Source organism: Astyanax mexicanus, chromosome 5, assembly GCF_023375975.1.
Source record: "Astyanax mexicanus isolate ESR-SI-001 chromosome 5, AstMex3_surface, whole genome shotgun sequence".
Lineage (NCBI taxonomy): Eukaryota > Metazoa > Chordata > Actinopteri > Characiformes > Acestrorhamphidae > Astyanax > Astyanax mexicanus.
In genome coordinates this window covers 5,245,738-5,271,659 of record NC_064412.1, presented here as the reverse complement: position 1 = coordinate 5,271,659, position 25,922 = coordinate 5,245,738, and the positions used below count along the sequence as shown (strand labels likewise).

The 25,922-nt window shown below is 35.5% G+C and overlaps 1 protein-coding gene across 2 annotated transcripts; it reads left to right on the top strand.

Moving 5' to 3' along the window:
• Positions 1 to 3,087: 3,087 nt before the first annotated feature.
• On the top strand, positions 3,088 to 25,692 carry LOC103037006 (SAM pointed domain-containing Ets transcription factor). Of its 2 annotated transcripts, none has more exons than XM_007234284.4 (6): positions 3,088 to 3,546; positions 18,931 to 19,396; positions 21,473 to 21,670; positions 21,779 to 21,826; positions 23,538 to 23,672; positions 23,786 to 25,692. In XM_007234284.4, the coding sequence occupies exons 2-6, from the start codon at positions 18,937 to 18,939 to the stop codon at positions 23,962 to 23,964; spliced, it is 1,020 nt and encodes a 339-aa protein (XP_007234346.3). In that variant the 5' UTR covers positions 3,088 to 3,546; positions 18,931 to 18,936; the 3' UTR covers positions 23,965 to 25,692. The 2 variants fall into 2 exon arrangements, with proteins under 2 accessions (XP_007234346.3, XP_015457069.3); XM_015601583.3 differs by lacking the exon at positions 3,088 to 3,546 and adding an exon at positions 17,664 to 17,768.
• Positions 25,693 to 25,922: the final 230 nt, after the last annotated feature.

Below are 25,922 nucleotides of genomic sequence, written 5' to 3'. Positions count from 1 at the left end.
GGTGAAATCTTATAGATTAAGACTTCATTGTGTTATGTTGTATATTCTACAGGGATGGTCTGCTTAACTCTGCTTGAACCTATTTAAACCCAGAAGAATAGGGCTGAATGATAAGTACAGGTACATCTCAAAATTTTGAATATCATTAAAATATACTTTATACAGTAATTCAGTTGAAAATGTGAAACTCATATATTATATACTGTAGATGTTTTAAACACAGAGTGATCTATTTTAAGCGTTTATTATTTCTTGTATTGTTTATGATTATGGCTTACAGCCAATGAAAACCCTAAAATCAGTGTCTCAAAAATGTAAATATTATATAAGACCAATTAGTCCTGCTGGAAAGTCCTGCTGGAAAATGAAATCTGCATCTCTATAAAAGTTGTCATTAGCAGAGGGAAGCATGAAGTGCTGTAAGATTTTGTGGGAAAACAAAAAAACTGCACTGACTTTAGACTTGATAATAAAACACAGTGGATCAACACCAGCAGATGACATGTCTCTCCAAACCATCACTGACCATCAGTAAATTTTACATTTCATTTGTAAATTAAGGGAGCAGAGTCTGGAGGAAGAGTGGAGAGACACACAGTCCAAACTGCTTGAGGTCTAGTGTGAAGTTTCCACCAATCAGTGATGGTTTGGAGAGACATGTCATCTGCTGGTGTTGATCCACTGTGTTTTATCAAGTCCATGTTTCTCTCTGCTGGCAACTTTTATAGAGATGCAGATTTCATTTTCCAGCAGGACTTGGCACACTGCCCACACTGCCCAAACTGCCAAAAGTACCAATTGGTCTTATATAATATTTAAAATTTTCTAAAACACTATAAAATAGATCAATCTGTGTGTAATGCACCTATATAATATAGGAATTTCTCAAACTGCCAAAAGTACCAATTGGAGAAGCACAGAAAAACACTGAAAGCACTGTTTATATCATACAATTGTTTTTTATTAAATCCAATCTGCAATTGACTGATGCTCTATAGATCGCTAAAATAGGGCCCTCCAAGTGTAATGTTGTTCAGGACAGCTTTCCTCAGAGTGCTCTGTGATGCTACCTGTTGATGCTGCATCAGCAGCAGTCTGAAAAGAGGCGGCGTCTGTCTTTACATGTCTTCACATGTAATTTGACCCTTAAAATTTGAAAGAAAATGGGATGTAATTAAAAAGAAAGTATTTACAAAACTGTAAAAAGACGAATGTAATGGGCACAACACAGCAATACAACCTAGAGGGGAATTTAATGAAACCAATTCACCTGCCGTTTGTTTTTTGGAGATAAGAGGAAACCACAGCACCCACAGAAAACCACCAAACATCCAAACTCCTTACAGAGACCCGTAAGAGCGAAGACTGAACCCACAGCCCCAGGAAACTGGAGCTCTGCATCTCACACACTGCCTGCAGCATCCCCCCGTCTCCTATCCAAAAAACATTTCATTAGAACTGGTGTGATCAGGGCAGATTCGTTGGACTTCCTTCAGTGTGATAATTGGAAAAAACACAAGCAATTAAAGTTTTTCCCCTCATAACCATAACCGTTTCCAACTCGCTAAACAAGTCAATAACATCACAACACAAACAAATAATTTAATTCTATTCCAGTTTCATTATAACCACACTGGAGCCATTTTTACAATTTCAATAAATCGCTGTTTATTGTAAACCATCCTGTTTACTATTCATTTCCAATATATTTTCAATATGTTAATTTTCTTAATTTCCTAAACACCAAACTTAAACTTTTTTTTTTTACTTTTTTGTCTTTTGATTTGGTGCATTTTTATTTTATAATACAGAAAATAAAGTTATTTTAAAGCTAAAACTGAACTTTGAATATTTGTTATATGCAGTCTGTTCATGCCTGTACAGATATTAGTGAAATAATGTGTCACTGAACTCCAGCATGGTTCTGTAAAAGGGAGGCACCTGTGAAACAAGTAAGAAAATATGGTGAAATACAGTGAAATATATGTATATTTTCTGAACTTCACCCGAAACTATATTCCAGAGTATCTATAAAACATTATAAAATGTGAGCTATAACAGAGAATGATTTTTTTTTTTTGCATATCTAAGCTTATTTAGAACAAATGAGACCATTAGAAACTCTTGGGTGGAGACCCTTATCCTCCATTCAACCCAAGACCAAGAGGGTGAATAACACTCCATCAGGGAAAGAGCCACAACTAAATCTCATCTACCTACAAACACATACAGCTCTGGGAAAAAAAATAAGAGAGCACTTCAGTTTCTGAATCAGTTTCTCTGATTTTGCTATTTATAGGTTTATGTTTGGGTAAAATGAACGTTGTTGTTTTATTCTATAAACTACAGACAACATTTCTCCCAAATTACAAATAAAAATATTGTCATTTAGAGCATTTATTTGCAGGAAATATAAAAAAGACTGAAATAACAAAAAGATGCAGAGCTTTCAGACCTCAAAATATCAATATTTGGTGGAATAACCCTGGTTTTAATCACAGTTTTCATGCATCTTGGCATCATGTTCTCCTCCACCAGTCTTACACACTGCTTTTGGATAACTTTATGCTGCTTTACTCCTGGTGCAAAAATTCATGCAGTTCAGTTTGGTTTGATGGTTTGTGATCATCCATCTTCCTCTTGATTACATTCTAGAGGTTTTCAATTTGGTAAAATCAAAGAAACTCATAGTTTTTAAGTGCTCTTATTTCTCAGTTTTTAGCACATAATAGCTTTACTTTACCACAGCTCTCACATTAGGTGCCTCAAACTTTCTTTCTTTCTTTCTTTCTTTCTTTCTTTCTTTCTAAAATCCTCAAATTTACCTTCCCTTCATTTTATCTGCCTGTAGACCAACACTGGAGACTTCTCCACAGCCTGAGTTGAGTAGAATTCATCACACTCATTTATTTCCCATCAGATCCCATCCCGGGTCCCCGGCCCGTTCCCGCTGTGTGTGTTAGCAGGTCTGTGGAGCTGAGAGAGAGGGAGGACGGGGCTGTGGGCCGGTGTTTACTCAGGTTAATAAAGCCTCCCTATAAATGCAAGCTCTGGACTCAATGGAGCAGGCATTCCTGCACACAAACCTCTAACTCGAGGGCTTGGCCACACACCCACATCAGGTTCACGCACACACACACACACACACACACACACACAAAGCCACAGAGCCACAGAGCCACAGAAAGATTGACATCGCCAGCGTTAGTCACTGGAGAGGTTAGTAATGTGGCGGCGTGTGCCTGGAGCCTGTCGTGCCGCCTGCTCTCCCGACATCACCTGCAGCCTCCAGCCTCATATTCCTCCAGCAGCCGCAGAACAGCCTGCTCCTCTATAAACACTGCAGAAGATACAGCAGGGTCATCACCCAGAGGGCCCAGACCAGACAGGGAACAAGAAGAAGAAGAGGAGGAGGAGGTCCATAAAGTGCTCTGACAGAATTTGACAGAATTTGACAGAATTTGACGAAATCTGACAGAAGATACGAAAAAACACCTGCTGCTGTTGCTGCTGCTGCTTCCAAATACAGAAGTCATACCTGCACAGGTAAGGTCAGCTAGAGTACCTCAAGTAGTGATGACGAACCTTGTTAACCTCTTGCACCCTATAGGTTTACTATTCATTTATTAACCCTGTTGCAAAAACTACTAGAAATGGTTTCATAACCATTTAGTTCAGTTTAGTTTTCCGTGGAGACCCACAAGGTTCTATGCTAATGCCTATACAGTTATTGGTTATTATTATAAGGTTATTATTAAGAGTAATGTAGATATGAAAGTAAAGAAAAGTAAAATTAAGTCTAGGCCTATATAGAAGTGTTTAAAGTGTTTGAATTCTCAATAACCTATGACTATTTCTTACTTAAACTTATTTTTTACAAAACTCTTACTAATAACAAGACTTCTACACATGTTTTTTAAATGTACGGAAAAGTAAACAAAAGTTATACAATTATCTTTTAAATAATGACTTTTGTGTTCATGTTTTGTCATTTAGCACAGGCTAACACTAATGTGTGGTAAACTCTCAGCATAAACATGGAGTTGCCAGCAACAGCTTATTTGCATAAACGTGTCAGAACCCTTAAATGGCTCATTCTGAAAGAGAAGGAAACTGGCAGGAATAGAGCTGGTGAGATTTCAGTATCTGAGAGTTTTTGTCTGTTTTGTATAGCCTAGAATGTTAGAGCCTATAAAGGTATTGTTACTTTTTAAATTTGAGACTAATATAATAGATTTAAAAGTAAAAAGGGGGTTTAAAGGGGTTAATTATAAATGACCTATGATATAGGATGGACCCTGACTATTTCTTACTCATACTAAATTTGTACATGAACCCTGTAACTGAATTCTATACCCTTGTTTTAAAACTATTGAATATTAAACAAAAGTTATCAATTATCTTTCTTTTAAATATAGAGTTTTGTGTTTCTACCTTAGTTAAGCATGAACTAGGTTTTTCATGTTTTGCCATTTAGCACAAGCTAACACTACAGCAACAGCTTATTTGCGTAAAAGTGTCAGAGCCCTTAAATGGCTTATTCTGAAAGAGAAGGAAACTGGCAGGAATAGAGCTAGAGAGATCTTTGTATCTGAGAGTGATTGGATGCAAATAACTTCTTGGACATGTTTTGTATAGACCACAGACCCACAGGGTCCTATGTTAGAGCCTATAAAGTTATTTGTAATTATTAAATTTGAGTGGAATGTAGATATGAAAGTAACGAAATTAAAACTAATAAAACTAAGCCCATGTATAAGTGTTTAAAGGTGTTAAATTCTCACTGACCTATGATTTAGAAAGGGTCCTGACTGTTCTTACTCGTATTTGAGCTTTCAATAACTCTAACTTCTGAATTTTAACCAAAAGGAAAGGATAAAAATATAAGTCAATTTCCCAAACCAAACCAACCAATACAGTGTAAAAGTAAATAGTACTGATATTTAAGTCCTCTAGAGCTTTAACTTTTGTCATTACAAGCTCAAGAGGCACTTGAAAAGAGGCACAAAAATCAAAATGAGGCCTTAAGACTTTCAGGAAAAAGCATTTGCAAGTTTAAATATAGTACCAGGAAAATAAACACACTAGAAAAGGCTGGAGTTTAGTGGGTAAAAGAGCAACAAGTCAGCCTCTTATCTTTACCAGAGCTTTTGTGTGTTCTTTTGATGATTAATATGTGCTGATATGATATTCAGATCAAGCATTCCTAATACAGGGAGTGCACCTGTTCTGTGACACACATTGGAGTTCTCAGTGCGTTACTTGCATTAAAACCCAAGTGAGTCATCTAAAATATTAATGATAATAACAAAATAACCGTTCATAAGTTTCTTCCTGTTCTTTTATGCAGTGTTCTTGGCTGAGCGCCACATTGCCACCAGTGCACACCATAATTTCCCCCTCAAGGAAAGACAGGGTGTCTTCGTTTGGCTGCGGTGCAGAATTGGCAGATGAACTGAAACTCAAACAGCTCAGTTCCCAAAGGCTCATATGAATTTCAATAACCCTCAATACAGGCCTGAGAAACGCAGGGGTTTTCAGCTGAACGCAGGTGAAATCGGGTAACTAGTTCCTCTGTGTGAAAAAAAACGAACACACCTAACTGTTTCCAGATTCTTAAAGAGATCTATCTACACTACCAGTCAAAAAAATAGATATATATTTATATACAGCTCTGGAAAAAAGATCACTTAAAAATGATGAGTTTCTTTGATTGTACCAAATTGAAAACCTCTGGAATATAATCAAGAGGAAGATGGATGATCACAAGCCATCACACCAAACTGAACTGCTTGAATTTTTGCACCAGGAGTAAAGCAGCATAAAGTTATCCAAAAGCAGTGTGTAAGACTGGTGGAGGAGAACATGATGCCAAGATGCATGATTAAAACTGTGATTAAAAACCAGGGTTATTCCACCAAATATTGATTATAAACTTGTTTTCTTTGCATTATTTGAGGTCTGAAAGCTCTGCATCTTTTTTGTTATTTCAGCCATTTCTCATTTTCTGCAAATAAATGCTCTAAATGACAATATTTTTAGAAATGGTGTCTGATTCAGAAACTGGAGTTTCTAGACTTTTTCCAGAGCTGTACATACATAGAGTCAAGTCATTTTAGAGAAACTTATTTTCAAAATTGTGTCAAATGAATAGCATGAGTAGACCAAAAGAAATGCTACATAAATAATTTAAAATAAAACAATTGCATTGTCCTGGAACTAATTTTTTTACTTTTTTTCTAAAAAAAAAAAAAGAAGCTGTTTTGGAGATGCAAAGTTTTTTGCATGACAGTGATTTTATGAACATTAAAGAAAATAAATTATAAATAAATGAAGCTGATCTCTTTAAACTCGGAGCATAAAAAAGGATCTTACTTTGACAATGTTTTACAGTTAACTACATAAATTCATCTGTGTCCCTTAATTGTTCTGCATGTCTTTAATATGAATCTACAATGCAGAAAATACATTAAATTAAAAATAAAGAAAAACAGTGAATACGAAAGTTTAAAAAAAAAATAAAAAAGCACATTTCACTAAATGTACAGATGCTATAACTAAAATCAGCTATACTGTATTAACTTTAAAGAAGACCTTCCTGAAATGTAAACTGCTAAAAGACTAAAGCACCAGTTGTAGAGGAAATAATGAAGCACCATTAGTTTGCTAAGAAACTAGAAGAAACATGATCTTTTAGGTACTAGAAAGTTCTCCTTTTTTTATTTGAACCTAGTGCCCCCGTCAGTGGTTCTTATCAAGGTGTTGTCATCAAATACGTGACCTAGCAGGAATGCAATCATTTGCATATTAAGTTTATTGAGATTGAGAGTTTGTTGAGAGTTGTATTGTCTGTGAATTGAACTGTAGCACCACTAGAGTCTTCAGAAAAGCTCCAGATATTACCAATATAACCTATAAAAGTCATTTATTGATATATTTAGACAGATAAAGTGTAGCTTTGTGTATATCATCTCCCGATTTATGTTCATTCATTAGGATTAGGGTTAGAATTAGAACCAGGGCTAGATTTAAAACCAGATTGAAGGTTTCTTTGAGGCTTTTTTTTGGTGAAAGTTAAGGTTAGTTTGAGACTTAGGTTTATGGACCATTAAAATGAATTGGTATTTACTTAGTCAAGTTCCTTTGTTGAGTTTCAATTGCCTTATCGCTTAAAATGGGTTAAATTATTATTTTATTTTTATGTTCCATTTAAGATGCGTCCTAAATGCTCAACTAACTTTCAGTTGAACGACTATTACTGTAAATGCAACTAAACTTAGTTAAATGTAAATGATTCTCTATAGAACTCAACCCTACACCCAAATCTAACCATAATCTTATCCTAAACTTTAAAACTAACCCTTAAATGTTAAGATTAGACTTTGGGTTGGAGTTGGATGTAGAGTTACATTCAGTAAAAAATCTTTTATTTCACCTCAGGCTTCAGTTACATGTAATAGACATGTAGTTAAATGCTAGTTGAGCATCTATGACACATCTTGGACCATCCAAATAAAGGGATTCCTAAAATTGTTTTAAATCATTGTTTTAGCTTTTTCTGGTAGATTTTCCTGAGAATCTTATGATATTTTTATGCTTAGATTTTAAAAGAGAGTTCAGCTTAATTTATTTATATATATTTTGTTTCTTTAATTTTCATTTCATAACTATCATGCAAAAACACCATCTCCAAAACTGCATTTTTTTAGGAAAAGTGAAAAAATTTCTATTTTGTAGCATCTCATTTGGTGCACTAATCATATTATTTATTATTTATTCATTACATTACATTACATTACATTTGGCAGACGCTTTTGTCCAAAGCGACTTACAATAGTCAAGTACAATGTAAAATAAGTTTAAAGGTAAAACATCTTTGGATAGGGATAAAAGGAGGTCAAAGGGGAATAATAGGATAGAGGAGTGAAGGAGGGGAAGAAGGAAATGAGGTTAGAAGTAGTTAGTGTGTTAGAGGTGTTAAGAGAGTAAGTGCTCTTTGAAGAGTTGTGTCTTCAGGAGTTTCTTAAAGATAGCGAGAGATTCTCCTGATCTGGTAGTGGAAGGTAGTTTGTTCCACCATTGGGGAACTCTGTATGAGAACAGTCTGGATTGCTTTGTGTGAATGTTTGGCAAAGCGAGGCGACGTTCACTGGAGGAGCGCAGCGGCCGGGAGGTAGCGTAAGCCTTCAGGAGTGAGTGCAGGTAGGAAGGAGCCTGTTCTGTCCTCACCTTGTAGGCGATTGTAAGAGCTTTGAATTTGATGCGAGCATCAACTGGTAGCCAGTGGAGCTCAATGAGCAGCGGGGTGACATGTGCCCGTTTTGGCTGGTTGAAGACCAGACGTGCTGCTGCGTTCTGGATCATCTGGAGTGGTTTTACTACACAGGCTGGGAGGCCAGTTAGCAGGGCATTGCAGTAGTCGAGGCGTGAGATGACGACCGCTTGCACCAGGAGTTGGGTGGCCTGTTGCGTCAAGAACGGTCTAATTTTTCGGATGTTATAGAGCGCAAAGTGGCAGGACCGAGCAACTGAGGCCACATGGTGCGTGAAGGAGAGTTGGTCATCAACCAGAACACCCAGGTTCCTAGCAACCTTTGTCGGTGAGAGAGAGAGAGAGTCGATACTTATAGAGAAGTTGTGTTGAAAAGATGGTTTTGCTGGTATGACCAGAAGTTCAGTCTTTGAGAGATTTAATTGAAGGTGATGCTCCTTCATCCATGAGGATATGTCAGAGAGACACTGCGATATCCGTGCAGAGATTGAGTGATCTTCAGGTGAGAACGACAGGTATAGCTGGGTGTCATCAGCAAAGCAATGGTAGGAAAATCCGTGTGAGTGGACAACCTGACCAAGAGAGGTGGTGTATATGGAGAAGAGAAGGGGTCCCAGTACCGAACCTTGGGGAACCCCAGTGGATAAGGAGCGGGCTGAGGACAGCTGTCCTTGCCACGACACCTTGAACTTTTTGTCATGGGGTGGAACAAAATTGCATTCTCACAGTGTAGTTACACTCAAAAGAGTAACTGGTAAAATAAGATAATAAAATAAAATAAAATAAAATAATAATATTGACACAATAAAAAAATCTAATTATATCAAAAGGTGAAATAAAAAAATGAATATGAGTGATGATATGCTAAAAAAATGACTGCTTTCCAATGTTAAAAAAAAACAAAGCAATGCTTTTAACAAATTAGGAAAGCATATTTTTATTTTATTATTGTTCAAGGATTAAATGAGACTTTATTGGCATGTCCAGTTACACCCAAAAGAGTAATTGTTAAAATAGGATAAATATAAAATAAAAATAATTAAAAATAAAATAAAATAAATATATTAACACAATAAAAACAATCGAATATATAAAAAAGTGAAAAAAAAATGGCTGTGAATAAAGATATGCTTAAAAAAACAACTAGGAAATTAAGTTAAAATTTGCATTGATTGCATCTGATAAACTGAAGAATTTGCTTTGTCTTTAGTTGCAGTTAAATCCAGTAAGTAACTGTTCTCAGAGCTGTACGTTATGTTATAAAGGACTTTTGTTAACATGCAGTGAAAAATGAGGCCTGTATGCAAATACACCTGTTAACTATAATTTGACAGTAATGAATTATTGAGAAGGAGGCCAGGTTGTAATTACAGTCATTAAGAGTATTTAAGTGTAGGTTTGGAAACTGTAAATAAGACATAATTCAAGCAACTTCTGAACAACAGCTTTCCTCCTTCTTCTCCTCCTTTAGAATCCATAAATCATTTTTACAAAAGAGGTTTATGTTCTCAATGGAACGGAAAAAGTCAGTATGAGCTCCAATTACAGTATTACAGTACAGTCTGTCTGTAATGAACAGAAAAGAAGACTTTAATATTATAGTATAAAATCTATATAGCAAATAAATTGAATTAAAATATTTTATAGTTTTTTTTATTTCCATTGCATAGGAAGCCTTTGCATTATATTTAATATTTTTTATGATATTTCATATTGAACTTTTTTCATATTTCATTTTTTTTTATGATCAGTATTTTATTTAACATTTTATGGTACATTGTGTTGTGCAATGTACAAAGCCTTCCTAAAATAATCACACAGAGTAAAGATCAAGGAAAAGTAAATTATAGTATGTTATAACAATTTATTTCATAAACTATCCCAAAACAGTAAAAAAAACTGATTCAAAGTGTTCAAAATCACAGCAAACTACTAAAAATAAGCTGTTTCTTTGCCTCAATGGCTCTAGTGCTACTGTTTTTACAGTGTTTTTGCAGTGGGCGGGGCCAAATTACTGTTTCATTGGTTTTTAAACGTGTTCATTGGCTGGATCGTGGTCTATTCTAATGAACAACAGCTCTCAAGTAGTGTTAAATAGTCTAATGTTCAACAAAACATTTAAAAAATAACAAAAAATATATATGATGTCCATTGTAATGGATACAGGTCTGAAAAGGTTAATCCATAAGAGCCTATACTAATGTATATGGGTCACAGACTCTTATATACAGTAGATAGTATATGTAGAAAGTGACATATACTAAACATCCTGAGAGCATCATCACAGGACAGTGTGTGAATGAATGTGTGGTCACCTGATCTTATTTACAGAATGTAGAAGTGCTGGAAAACTAGATTTTAAGTGTTTTAATAGAGTGGTTCATCGTTTTATACTTTTCTGCATTATAGATTATTACTAAACTTCCAAACCATGAAGAAAACACATTGGATTATTTCATAAAAAGGATATGTATGAATATGTTTTATATTTTAGATTCTTCAAAGTAGCTCCTGTTGCTTAGATTAGACTGGTTTGCACATCTCTGCTGGATTTTCTCAGTCAGCTTTATGAGGTAGAGTCACTTGGAATTCAAGCATTCAGTTAACAGCTGTGCTGAACTCGTCAAGAGTTAATTACTTGAATTTCTTGTCTCTTAATAAAGTGTTTGAGAGCATCAGTTGTAAAGTAGTGAAGAGGTAGAGTTACAGGTATACAGTGAATAGTGAATATTTGAGTAATGTTCTAATCCAGATTATGAGAAGCAAGAACTACTCAACTAAATAAAGATAAAACAAAAATGACTTTAAGATTGAAAGTCAGTCAATCTGAAACATTTCGGCAACTTTGAAAGTATTAAAAACGTCATGAAGAAACTGGCACTCATCAGGATCACCAGGAAAGGAAGAGCAAGAGTTTCCTCTGTTGTACAGGATAACTTAATCAGAGTTACCAGCCTCAGAAACCTCAAATTCACAGAGTATTTTGGTTTGTTTAACACTTTTAAGTCACTACATGATTCCTTATGTGTTCCTTCATGGTCTGGATCACTTCATTATTCATTAAATCAATGTAGGAACAAAAATAAAACAGTGAATGAGAGGATCAGAGGTTTCTGTGACGTGTCTCATCTAAACTCCTCTCAAAAAAAACAGGCCAGTCCTGAGTTATGGTCCTGAGATCCAGTCAGATGGCAGAAAAGCTCTAATCTCATGTATATGGTGTGTAATCATTACAGTGTTTTATGCTCTGACTATGTGAACAGCTCTTATACTGAGCAGCTGTCGAGGAGAACACTGGGTCAGTTCAGCCTGGATCCATAAAAATTACGTCTTTACACACAATCATGTTTCAAATGCTTAATTTAACAGGGAAACATATTAATGTTTATTCTTTACCTGCTATACACACACCAGGCAATGCTGGCCTGGACACTATACTGCAGGAAAGCTTAGATTAGCATCCCTGACCAGGTGACTGTGGTGAACTTAAGTGCAAACTGCAAAACAAATGCAATATTAGCAAGTGAAATCTTCTTAAATGTAGTCTAAATGTCTAATATTGATTATTCTAAGATAATTTTAGAAATATCATAGAAGTTTTACCTTTACTTGATTAACGTGACTTCCTTTCTACTAAAAGTGTCTAATTTTCATTCGCATTGGCATAAACAAGCAAAAATATTTGCCAGTGGAAAAAGACATTTATAGTACATAAAAATACTTTAATAAAGTCAAAATATATTATTAATAGGTTGGATAATCTTGTTCTGAAAAAAAAAAGAAATCTGCAAAATAATTTTAGAGTATTAAACTTTTTTGCAGTGTATATGCTGTCATATATAATGAAAAGAAATTGTTTAGATGATTTAAAAAATCTATTTACAAAAGCCATACAACAAATAGCATTACTTATAAAAAAAGACAATGAGCATGGGTGGGTCTTATTACAGAAGAACCTCCACTTCTGTAGCTGAGAACAATCAATTATGGGTTACTGAAGGATTTGGTTAGTTAGAAAATCAAGTATCCAATGAAAATCAAATATTTCCAAAACAGCAACTTTACAGGAGCAAGCCTTCTTAAAACCTTCTTGACTTTCAATAGTAGTCAATGTAAAAGATTAAACATGTATTTGGTCCATTTAGCAAGGAATTTTGACACTGTGGAAGGTACAGAAAGATTATGTTCAAAATATGTAGTAAACAACTTTTTTAATTGGGCAGTGGCAGAATAAAGTGTTATGTTTAGGTGTATAACAAAAAACAGACCATTGTTTTGAATGTTAAACAAGACTGATGATCCAAAATTTGCAGCTTTTGACTTTTCCCTTAACATCCTTCCTCAAAATCTATCTTTAGTGGTTTAGTTTTTCTGTCTTTTAGAATAAGCATCATCAATAAATAGATTGAGCAATTGGAGCAGATCAGGCTTTGAGAAAACCCTAGAATGAAAGTGGAAGTCAATATAAAAAGAATTTATTTTAGTCATTCTGGAGAATATTGATTGGTTCATTGATCGAAAAAATTTAGGTCCTAGGTTTAGTTTTTTTCTTGTTTACACTTGATACTCAATAAAAAAATGCATTCCCTATATGACTGTCACAATAACTATTTATGTGTGGGCGATATAGTCCAAGAAAAAATTTAGATAAACAAGATTATTGTAATTTAATGGTAACAATAATAATTTAATTGCATAACAATCCAATAATCCAAAATTGAGATACTTGTTGCGACAATATGAAGTTTTAGGTATAGATGATTACAATAAACAGACCAATGTTTTGAATGTTGAGTAAAAATTATGATTCCCAAATGTGGAACTTTTAAGTTTTAAGATCTAAACCTCCAAACCCTTCTTCAGTTCCCTGGTTTAGAGTTCCTGTCTTTTAGAATAAGTTTCCTCAATCAATAGATTGAGTAATCAGAGCAGATCAGGCTCTGAGAAAGGCCTGGAAAGACCCTAATTCAATTTGATAATTATTTCTGGTAATTTTGGAAAACGTCTATTGGTCCATTTATCAAGAAATATTTTGCACAGTGTAAGGGACAGTTAACTAAAATCCATGAACATTGACATGCTTGTTTTTTATTGGACGGCAACAATATGAAGTTTTAGGTTTAGGTGTATTGCAATAAACAGACCAATGTTTTGAATGTTGAGTAAAAATGATAATCCCAAATTAGCAGCTTTTGAGTTTTAAGATCCAAACCTACAAACTATTCTTCAGTTCCCTGGTTTACAGTTCCTGTCTTTTAGAATGAGTATTTTTTTATATAAATTGATCATTATTTCAGGTAATTTGGGAGAATGTCTATTGGTCCATTTATCAAGATTTTTTTTGCACAGTGTAAGGGACAGTAAACTAAAATTCATCAAGATTGACATGCTTGTTTTTTATTGGACGGCGCCAATAAGTTAAGGTGTATTGCAATAAACAGACCAATGCTTAGTATGTTTAAAAATGATGATCCCAAATTTGTAGCTTTTTCAGTTCCCTGGTTTAGAGTTCCTGTCTTTTAGAATAAGTTTCCTCAATCAATAGATTGAGTAATCAGAGCAGATCAGGCTCTGAGAATGGCTGAGAAAGACTCCAGCACTAAACCTGTACTCTTAGTCAAATGTATAAACGTTCTCCTGCACAGCAACAATGAGCACCACTGACCTGGCAAATGGAGCACCTCCTAATTCCCCTGAAATGAATTTTCGAGTCTTTAACCAAACTCATTTAGGGATCAGTCACGGGCTCTAATCCCTTGCCCAGGGAGTGTGTTTGCATCTCCTTCTCTGCTGGGCTGAGTCAATACGGCCAAATGCGGCAGGGTAATGGGCTTACTGCAAGCTGTTGCTACAGAGTGGGAACACAAGTCTGCTGAGTGTGTCTAAGCTGAGCGTAGATGAAGGGAAAGATGCACCTCCTTTTCCAGGGAGGAGAGAGGGATGAAAGGAGGGAATGTGGGGAGCGACAGAAGGGGATGCTAGGCAGAGTAGGGGTTAAGAGATGAGAGGAGGGCTTCTGTAAAGAAGGATAACTTCATTTCCTTTAGGGTTAACCAGGGGGGCAGCTTCAAAGACACTGCTCAAGTCCTCCTTTTGTGTTGGAGCGTAGAGATGTTCAGAAAGACGCACTGGAATGGTCTTCCACTGTGTCCAGAGCACACAGACTATCTCTCTGAATAGTATTTATAGTCATAAATACATCGACAGCTTGTGCTTAGTTTAATAGTACCTAATTTCCTCTGCTATCACTGGGTGTGGAGCCGTCATCAGATTTTATGAATTCGGATGTCGCTGTGTCTAAACAAATGTAAGGTGTATGAATGAGCATGTGGCATGCGACGGATTGTCCCGAAGACGTACGAGAACTTTGACAGCAGATAATCTACAGCAGACGCTCATTCTCCATCTGTGCTTCATTCAGTTAATCGGAAGACGGAGAACTTGCGTAACTAAAACACACAGATATCCTTTAAATATGACCACAGCTCAATAAAAAATACATTCCATATAGGCCTGTAGCAATAACTTATTCTGTATGGGCGATATATTGCCCCAGGAACAATTGAGTATATTGAATAATACAATATTATTGTAATTTAATGCCAATAATGATACATTTAGTTGCTTAAAAATCCAATTCCACAGTTTTGAAAAATAAAAAAAGCTTTTTTTTTTCAAAGAATATACACATATATTAACTGACATAATTCTACATGCTAAAAATATTCTAAAAAATATCATAAAAACAAATTATTGACATTCTGGCCAATTATGTTAATGTATGTTTCTCACTAAGAAAATCATAATGGGCATTATTAAGGTCAGCAAAAATTACTGCACACAAGTCTGCATAAAAATATATTTAGAAAAATTGACATACCGGCTAATTCACATCAACTGATTACCTCGATTAGTAATATTTTTAAAGTCATGTCCATATATAGTATGATAAGTTGATAATGTAATTAATGTGAAAGACTTAATTCCATACATGACTAAAAAAAAGATCTCTTTTTTTGTCTTCTAAAAGTGGTAAACACGTTTAATCTCTTCCAATTAAGAAAACAGATGCAACAGGAAATGTTTTTTATACTTATTTTAAGATACCAAAAAATAAAGGTAAACCGTTAGCCCGCGACAAAACTGTTTAATTACAAATGTACATAAATTGTTAAGGTTTATTGCATTACTAAAAATGTGTTAGTAAACTGCTAGGTAACTGTTAGTAAAAAGTTTTTAACCAAAAAAAAAAAAACAAATAGGTTTTTAATCAGTAATTTTTGAATTTTAAGATAATTAAACAGGAAGATAAATGTTTATTTGTATTGTTTGTTTTTATGTGCTAACTGAACCCTTTTTTTAATGAAACAGACTGACTGAATGCTAATGTTAATGAAATTTCACCTGCTGCTAACACAAGTAGCAGTCTGGCTGAAGACTTTAGTTAACACTAACAAGTTTGACAGACTTTTATCTCCTGCTACTAATAGTATTAAACAGACTGACTAAAGACTTTAGCTAACGCTAACAGATTCAATAGATATTTTAAGTCTTTACTAACAGTAACAGACTAATTAATTGTTGTTGATCTTGAGCACTGTTTAGCTACGTATATCTAAATTAATAAGATGGTTTGATTGTAACTACAATAATCAGTACAAATAAACACAGTTATTGCTGTAGACTTTTAGTTGGGAAAATTGAAATATTAACTTTTTGATCTTACTTAGTTTCATTTTTGTCATGGTGTGCACAGAATTGCAGACACATGCAGATACTGATAAAAATATATGTTTATTATAAAATAAACAGATGTAATACGTAGTCGATACAGAAACAATGGGTAATCACCAGTAAACAGAGCAATGAAGGCAAAACCATACCATATACGAGAAACAGTCCAGAGTTCATACACGAGAGGTCCAATGTCAGAGGTAATCCAAGAGGCAGTAGTGAAAACACAGTCCAGGTAATACACAAGCAATCCAGTATCAGAGGCAAAGGCAATAATCGGCGTCGAGAAAACAAAAGCAAGGTCATACACAAGATAAACTGAGACAAGAGATAAAGTAACGCTTTGTAATGAGGAGAACCTACAATACGCGGCGTGGGTGTTTGTGTGGAGTGCTCTTTTATAGTGCCAGTAATCAGTATTCAGGACTTCCTGGAGGAAGCAGGTGAGGTGTCACATGATCAGGTGAGTGCGTGATGTCAGCGGGTGGTGCATTCTGGGTAGTGTAGTTGTTGACCTGAGAACCTCCGTTAGAGCTTGGTGTGGAAGGGACAGAGGAGCTAACAGCACCAGACGTGACAATTTTATTTATTAAAATGTTATATTTTATGTTGTATTTTAATATTTTTACTATTTAAACCCATTTAAACAACAACAACAACTACCATATTTTCTTTACTTTCCTTCTGTCCTCCCATATTAGTATTTCCCCGTGAATTTCCTGTATTATATTATAATTTTAATAACCATTCCTGTGACTCTCCTAATTTAAATGTCACTAACCTTAAGGTTAACTAAGGTTAGTGCCAACAGCGGGAATAAACCTGAAACAACAAATCAGACTCTGATCATCTAATTATACTTTAGAAGTGGTTTACAGGTGGTTATTTTAGATTTCTTGCAAACTGTCTTAATCCAAAACTTGACAGGTATGGTAGTAGTAGTAGTAGTAGTTGTAGTAGTTGTAGTAGTTGTAGTAGTAGTAGTAGTAGAAGTAGTTGTAGTAGTAGCAGTGGTAGTAGAAGTAGAAGTAGTAGGATTAGTAGTAATGTCTGATTTAATTAGTATTTCTACTTGATATTTTAGATACATGCAATTAACAAAATGTTATTCACATGAACTTAAGATACTAATGATTCGGCAATGCATTTGGTAATTTAAAAAAATGGTTAAATCAACAACCTTAATTAAAATAAGTATAAAATTATCCACCAAATTTGTACTATCTTGGTCAATTAAATAATGTAAAACATTTTCAGTTCAAAGAGTCAAAGAGTTTGTGTTACGTTGAATTATCTTCCGCTGCATTTAAGCATTGGACATTTTGTGCCTTAGCGTCTCAGCACTCTCCTGACTTTCCGTATCTGTCCCTTTGTCTCCAGTCACTGAACGTTTTGCAGTGTCAAGCCGTCTACTACTCAATTCCATTTCATTTCGCTTTCATTAAAAACTCACGCTGACAGTGGAGACAGGAAACTGCGGGAATCACACCTTGACTACTAGTTATTTACTCCGGCGTCCTCCGCCATTCTGCAGTAGTGACCCGTGAGTAACTTCTCCAGTCAATCCGTTTTGGCCCCTGGCTTCCTGTGCTGCACCGTGACTTGCTTTAGTCCCTCTCTCCCATCCCCATGTGTCCTCCAACCTTTAAAGAGTCTAGAAGTGACACTAGGACTCACACTTGGTCTGTTGGCTGGTTTAGCTATGGAACAGGAGATGATGATACTTACTAACAACCAGCAGCTTAAAATCTGCATCTGAGACGTAAGTCTACTTAATGGTATTGTGTTTTTTTTATGTCATTTGTTTGCTAACTTTGTGTATTCATACTCTTACTTCTTACTTTATCTGTTGAATATTTTAATTTTTATATATGTTCAATTAATACTGAATACAAAGGAATACATAAGGACTTAAAAGTGTTAATCAAACCAAAATACTCTGTGAAGCATTTAGAAGATCTTATCTGGAGAGCTGTTAACTTGCGGTTTCTGAGGCTGGAAACTCTGATGAACTTTTACTTTTCCTTTCCTGCCAGCTTCATCATAACATTTTTGATAGTCTTTGTGAACGCACTTTTGTTCTTAAAATCAAAGGTCTTAAAATGTTTTGCATTGGCTGACCTTAATTTCTTGAAGTATTTTTTTTTCTTTACTTAGTTGAGTATTTCTTGCCACAATTAAGCAATAATACACTTGAGGTTTGTGCTGTAACGTGTAATACTGTCACTGTGCCAATATTACACATTGTAACCTGATATAGCACAGACCTCAAGTGTACTATTTCTTTTTATTGAAAGATTTTGAGTTAAAGAGGAGCAGAGAAAATAGGATCTGTTTAGTTCTAAAAAACCCCGCCAGTTAAAATAGTTCCATTGCCGCTCTGTTTGTAGCTGCGCTGTTTGGCTTGTAAGCACTGCATTGTGCTAGGTTACCTGTGTGTGGTGGAGTAGCACATGGAGAGCTTCGGTTACAGTGCATTACTGGCTGATAATGGCACTCATAGAACGCCTTTCAGCCAATCAAATTGCAGGGACAGAAATAACTGTGGTATAATATGGATTAGAACATTACTCAAGTTGAGCTATTCACTGTATGTGTATTCAACTCTACCTCTTCACAACTTTACAACTGATGCTCTCAAACACATTAAGAGGCAAGAAATTCAAGCAATTAACTCTTGACGAATTCAACACAGCTGTTAACTGAAAGCCTGAATTCCAAGCTGACTTAGAAAGCTGTCATCTAAGCAAGAGGTGCTACTTTTTTGAAGAATCTAAAATATAAAACATATTCTGGTTTGTTCCATGTTTTCTTCATTGTTTAGATGTTTTAGTTTTAATCTACAATGCAAAACTCTATTTCAGTAATAGAATGACTGATTCAGCATTATGTCTCTGATGTTCTTTCTTCATTTCTGTCCTCAGGAGGTCATGGCTAGTCCAGTGCGGGTCCACCCAGACAGTGCCCTGCTCCAGCCCACCCGCAGCGGCTCTGTTTTTTCAGAGAGTTCTCTGGCTCACCTGAAAAGAGAGGAGATGGATGTGGAGAATCTGGAGCTGGTGGACAGTAAACCACGGCTGGACAGCTCGGAGCGAGGGCTCACGGGACTCTACCTGTCCTGCTTCGACATGCTGTTCACCGAGGAGGCTGCCTGGCTGGTGAGGGTGGCGGATTCCTCAGGTTCTGTCAGTGTTGGACCTCGTCTTGAACCGTGTCCAGAACCAGAGCAGTGCCCGGTCATCGACAGCCCTGGGCTGGGAGGTGAACCGCTCTCTCCTGGCCTGGAGGACCAGGTGGAGGAGAGGTCTCTGGAGCAAGTGCAAAGTTTGGTGGTGGGAGAAGTGTTGAAGGACATTGAGACAGCCTGCAAGCTGCTGAACATCACACCAGGTTAGAGGAGCTTTGGCTTCAAAAGCAGGAATCTGCTACACGTTTTTGTCAGAGCATCTTGAATTGTGGATGTTTTACTGTGTTTTTTTCCAGTAAAACATCATTAAGGGTTTCAGTTCACGTAGGAATGAAACTGGCGAATGTCAGATTTTGTTAACTTTCAGAATGATGGAAAGATGAATCTTATGTTAGCTTGAGTATGGTGTCAAAGGTGTTCTCATACTAGGGTTTAAAATACTTCTGTAGAAGTTGAAGTATCAAATCAAGCTTTTTACTCTTTAAGTAAAAGTACTCAGTAAAAGTACTGATTTAAAACTACTTAAAGTATAAAAGGTAAAAGTAATGTAAGGGGAAAAAATAAAGCCATTAAGAATAAAAAAGTCCTATAATGCACTAATGTTGATAATATAATTTGGGATGCACTAGGCTGTTCCCTAGTGTTTCAGCTGCATATATGCTGATTGTAAATGAATATATTTTAGTAGAATGTAAATATATTAAAGATATTAAAGTATAGTTTGATATTTGTCTGGAGTTCTCTCGAGTCTCTGCACGGATCATCTTCATACTAGACTAGACATACGTCTGCTATGTTCTTGCTGGAGTGTGCAGGTGTGATGGATCACAGTATAAACCAATAGGGAGTCGGAATGGTATATGTTTAAACTTCTCTACATCCAATCACTATCAGATTCACTCTATCTGCATGGAGAGATTTATCCGGATAGGTTTTTTTTAACAATAAGGCTATAAACTGTGGGAACTTTCTTACGTTGGAATCATGAATTGCTGTATAAATTATGACTCTGATCAAGGCGTTTAAAGATCATAAGGCTCAGAGAACCGTCCAGTACAATTAATTCCTAGTTAAACTGTTAAAGGTCTTTGACGCAGACAGCACTTGACGTCAAGATACTGTAGCTGTACACCAGGATGTGCCTAATCCTCACTCTTGCATGTGGATAACTTTGTTGGAGAAGCTTTGCTTAAGGTCTTTTGGTGTTTACTCAGCAGTAGATGTAGTGTACACTGCCCAACCAAGCCCTTCCCCGAACTGAGCAAACGTCAACAGTCATCCCCTGCAAACAGACTATTCCAACAAGCTCTGCAACTTCCAGCAAAACTGAAAAGGAATCAGATTTTCAAAAGCTCAGAAATGTGCAACATTCAATATACATACAAAAAATACAGCTCTGGAAAAAAAGTTAAAGAGACCACTTCAGTTTCTGAATAAGTTTCTCTGATTTGGCTATTTATAGGTTTTTGTTTGAGTAAAATTAACATTACTGTTTAATTCTATAAACTACGACCAACATTTCTCCCAAATTTCAAAGAAAAATATTGTATTTGCAGAAAATGAGAAATGGCTGAAATAAAAAAAAAGATGGCGAGCTTTTAGACCTCAAATAATGCAAAGAAAAGAAGTTCATATTCATAATGTTTACTAAAGTAAGTTTTAGTTCAGAAATCAATAATATTTGGTGGAATAACCCTGGTTTTTCATCACAGTTCAATTCATGCATCTTGGCATCATGTTCTCCTCCACCAGTCTTACACACTGCTTTTGGATAACTTTATGCTGCTTCACTCCTGGTGCAAAAATTCAAGCAGTTCAGCTTCAGGTTTGATGGCTTGTGATCATCCATCTTCCTCTTGATTATATTATAGAGGTTTTCAATTTGGTAAAATCAAAGAAACTCATCGTTTTTAAGTGCTCTCTTATTTATTTTTTTTTGCACTGATGTGAGACACAAGGGACACACAAGTGTCATTAACTATTGATTTTATTGGTGTGTCCTTTTTGGCCTGCGAGCACTTCTAACCGACATTTGTCACGCCAAATTTCACTCCTTGAAAACAATCGCGCTACACCTCCTTGAGTAAATACCTGCTTCCCCCTGTTCACACTTTTCCCTCTCGCTTTCCATGAATGATTCTCTGAAAAGTGCATCAAAACACACAGAGCCCTATGCAAACACCCACTAATCCACGTGTTACAGTCTGAAAGGACAGGGTGGCTGTGCTGCGGGGTAATGAGTAAGACACCGTGAGTCACGCTTATCTCGGATCTTTCAGATCCAGTGGAGTGGAGTTGTGGGAATGTGCAGAAGTGGCTGCTGTGGACGGAGCATCTGTACCGCCTCCCTCAGGTGGGCAAAGCCTTCCAGGACCTGGATGGGAAAGACCTCTGCGCCATGACAGAGGAAGACTTCCGCCAGCGCTCGCCACAATGCGGCGACACGCTGCACGCACATCTAGACATATGGAAATCAGGTGGGTGCTGAGCCTTTGAGCCAAAGAATGCACACTCAAAGAAATCATACATGCGTATGTGTATATGTTTGTTTCTGTAAGATAACCTGCTGTTCTTTGTGTGCTCAGCTGCCTGGATGAAGGAAAGGTGTTCAGTAGGAGAGAGCAGAATCACAGGTGAGTCACAGCAGTCACATAACTGGACACTGGACACACTTAGGAACTCCCATGTTAATATCACATTTAATAGTCTGTGATTTATGTTTTAGTTTCTAATCACCATCAGAAAGCCTGTGACTGTTTTAAATGACTTTTTTTTAGTTTATCTTTTTTCTTATATTATTTATATATGTTTTATTTTTTATTTATTTTATTCATTTTTTATTCTTTATCATTACTTTTATTTTTTATTTTTTTTTATTTTTTGTATTTTCATTCTTTTACTTAGTTCTATTACTCATTTAATCACTTATCATTTTTAATATTTTACTTTACTTTTACTATTATTTATTTACTTATTTTATATTTTATATATTTCTTTATTTTTATGTCAAATTTGATTTTTTTATGGTATTTTAGAATTTTCTGTTTTACATATATATTTTTATTAAATGTTTATTTAAAATGCGTACTTTTATTTTTTATTTTTTTATTTAATTATTTATTTTTTACTATTTTATTTCTTATTATTTCTTATTATTTCTTTCTGTAATTATTTCTATTACATCATTAAATGTGTTCAATCCCTTTGATGTTATAAAGGCTCGGCAACATTGTAAATGAGGGTCACCCTCAATGTTTTTTCTCGAGTGAAAATAATGGTTGATTGATTGATTGATGTTTGTAGTTTGTGAGGCAAAATTTGTAACAATTTTGTTTCAGTATTTAACTATCCTAGTGCATTTAAAAAAAACATGAGAATATCATTGAAAAGTTTATTTTACTTTTTTTCCGTAATTCAGTTCAAAATGTAAAACTCATATATTATGTAGATGTATTAAACACACAGAGTGATCTATTTCTTATATTGTTGATGGTTATTGGCTTACAGCCAATGAAAACCCAAAAATCAGTGTCTCAGAAAATGTGAATATTATATAAGACCAAATGGTACTTTTGGCAGTGTGGGCAGTGTCCTGCTGGAAAATGAAATCTGCATCTCCATAATCAAGAAACCAGAGTCTGGAGGACTAGTGTGAAATTTCCACCAATCAGTGATGGTTTGGAGAGACATGTCTGTCATCTGCTGGTGTTGATCCACTGTGTTTTATTATCAAGTCTAAAGTCAGTGCAGTTTTGTTTTCCCACAAAATCTTACAGCACTTCATGCTTCCCTCTGCTACTGACAACTTTTATGGAGACGCAGATTTCATTTTCCAGCAGGACTTGGCACACTGCCCACACTGCCAAAAGTACCGATTGATCTAATATAATATTCTTGTTTTCTAAGGCACTCATTTTTGGGTTTTCATTGGCTGTAAGCTATAATCATCAACAATAAAATAAATAAATGCTTAAAACAGATCAAGCACAAGGTAATACATGTATATAATACTGTATATGAGTTTCACATTTTAAACTGAATTACTGAAATCATTTTTAATGGCATGGGTGACGTTGTATTCACTTAAATACAGTACTTTGTACTGTTGATCTCTTCTTAAACAAATGTAAAGTTAATTGAGAATACACCAACTAATTGTCACTCAGTTCAATAACCTTAAATATTATGTATAGGTTATGCATAAGCTTTTAAATTAGGTCTTACATTTGATTGGTTTCTAGTGCTGACTGCTGCAGTTCTATTGTATATTTGCTTTGTATTATTATTGTATTATGTTACCTGGAGTTTGGTGTAATTCTGATGGTGTGTGATGTTGTCCTGCAGCTGGAGAGGAGCTATGGTCAGAAGCAGACTCGTCCTGCTCCGGTCAGCCCATCCACCTGTGGCAGTTCCTCAGAGAGCTGCTGCTGAAGCCGCACAGCTACGGACGCTGCATCCGCTGGCTTAACAAGGAGAAAGGTACAGAAGCTTAAGAATAAATACGGACCCAGCAGTGCTAGAGAGTGGTAACAGAGAAAAACAGCAAGTCTACCCTGTTTATAACTCTCTAATCCTTTGTTTTCCTCCCTAAGGCATCTTTAAAATTGAAGACTCTGCTCATGTAGCGCGACTCTGGGGCCTGAGGAAGAACCGACCTGCTATGAACTATGACAAGCTTAGTCGCTCCATCCGACAGTACTACAAGAAGGGCATCATCCGCAAACCTGACGTATCTCAGAGACTCGTCTACCAGTTCGTTCACCCAGTATGAGTCCAGAGCTCGTACTCGATGAGGCAAGAGGACTGACTGATATCTATGCACTGACAAGCATCCCCCAAAAAAACAGCAGGCTACACTTATTAACCTAGCAAAAAACTGATTTGCTAAGACGTCCTGTCATTACAATACTGATATCTGTTATTACAATAACTATAAACTAATGGTCTGGACTGAAAAATATGGAAATGATACAGTAAAATGAAGAGATAATCTAATTTTGAGATGGTTGTAAGAATTTAATACACATTTTCTTACCTTTTTGAACATTTCATTGAATTATAGGTCCTATCTTAGGGCCAACACTCTCTATTTTCATGCCTTCTGCCTGCTTTGTCTTAATAGCAACAGAGTTTAGGAATATATTCACGTGCAAAGATGTGAAAAAATGAGGTGTGTTCAGGTAAATTTTGTAATTAACGTGAACCCTAAGAACAGTCAAAAGTCAGATGTTCATTGCTTTCTTAACAATGCAGGCACGCAGTAGTGCACAAACCCAACTTTTATATCAATAATAAACAGAATACTAAATAAAATAACATTGCTTATCCCACATGAACAAGCAGGTCATTTTCCTCTGCTAAGTAGCTGCGCCATTAAAATAGCAATCCAGCAAAATCAGAGCTCACCTGACTCTTAAAGTGAGCTTAAAGTAGCATGCTGATTGGTTTATTTCACGTTAGCCCTAAAACTCATCCATGATTATTTAAAAAGAATTAGAACATGCCTTTTGTGCATTTTGAGCTGAGCAAGGTGTACTTTTCCCGTTGTTATGATAGCAAAAATAGCGGCTCAACTACAGATCGCTAAAATAGGGCCACGATAACTTGCTCAATTGCCAGAGTATTCTAAAATCAATCAAACAATTAATAAAGCAACTAATTAGTTAAGCAATATATAAAGTTTTATAAGTTGATCTAAGCTTTAAGCATGGGCGTGGTAGTGGGGGGAAAAGTGGACCTGACTACCCAGGGCCCGAGTAGGGAGAGGGGCCCATGAAAATCCTGATTTTTTTTTTGCTCACTTTCCTTTGTTTACTGGCATGGATAGGGGCCCATTAACATAGAGGGTGTACAGGGCCCAGAATTTGCTGCTACGCCCCTGGCTTTAAGGAATAATATGTTCTCAATAGTTCTTAACTGGGAACTATTGGAGAGATCTTATTTTAGAAGACTATTTAACGTATATCAAGACTTGTTTTTACATGTTTAAGTTGTTGCATCGTCTTAAAATGCAGGTTATTTCACTTACAGAATAAGTTTATGGAATAATTTCTTAAAACATGCAAAAAATATGAAGAAAAAGAATTCTTACAAAAATCTCAAAATTAGGTTTTGCAGTATGTTGATTCAATTTGTAATGTTTTTTTTTTTTACTTGACAGGATTGTGTTTTTGCAGTTTAATAAAACAATGAAGTCCAGTTAAATCTCCCTAAGGATTTAGCATTTTTCTACAGCTTAATTCCTTATTTTATTTTTATTTATTTTATTGTCAAGATTTGGTTCCTGGACTTAATATGATATTGTGGTGGTATATACAGTAACTAGTTTATGGGTTTATATGGTTTCTACATGATCAGAAGTTACAAAAAACATGTCTGGGTACATTCGCATGGTCTGCCTGTCTTTTACAATCTCTCTATTCGTTCCTCAGCACTCGAGCATTCAGATCTGGGCTGGGTTGCATCACTTTTGCATAAGTTCAAACGTAGGCTATATATATATATATACATGTATATATGTATATACATGTATATATATATATATATATATATATATATATATATATATATATATATATATATATATATATATATATATATATATATATATATATAAAATATATATATAAAATTACCAAATTGAAAATCAATGCAATATAGTCAAGAGGAAGATGGATGATCACAAGCCATCAAATCAAACTGAACTGCTTGAATTTTTTGCACCAGGAG

Coding starts and splice junctions, on each gene's coding strand:
- LOC103037006 (XM_007234284.4), top strand. CDS start 18,937: ATGGCTAGTCCAGTGCGGGTCCACCCAGACAGTGCCCTGCTCCAGCCC. Junction 21,827..23,537: donor AGGAGAGAGCAGAATCACAG/GTGAGTCACAGC, acceptor GTTGTCCTGCAG/CTGGAGAGGAGCTATGGTCA. Junction 23,673..23,785: donor CTGGCTTAACAAGGAGAAAG/GTACAGAAGCTT, acceptor TTCCTCCCTAAG/GCATCTTTAAAATTGAAGAC.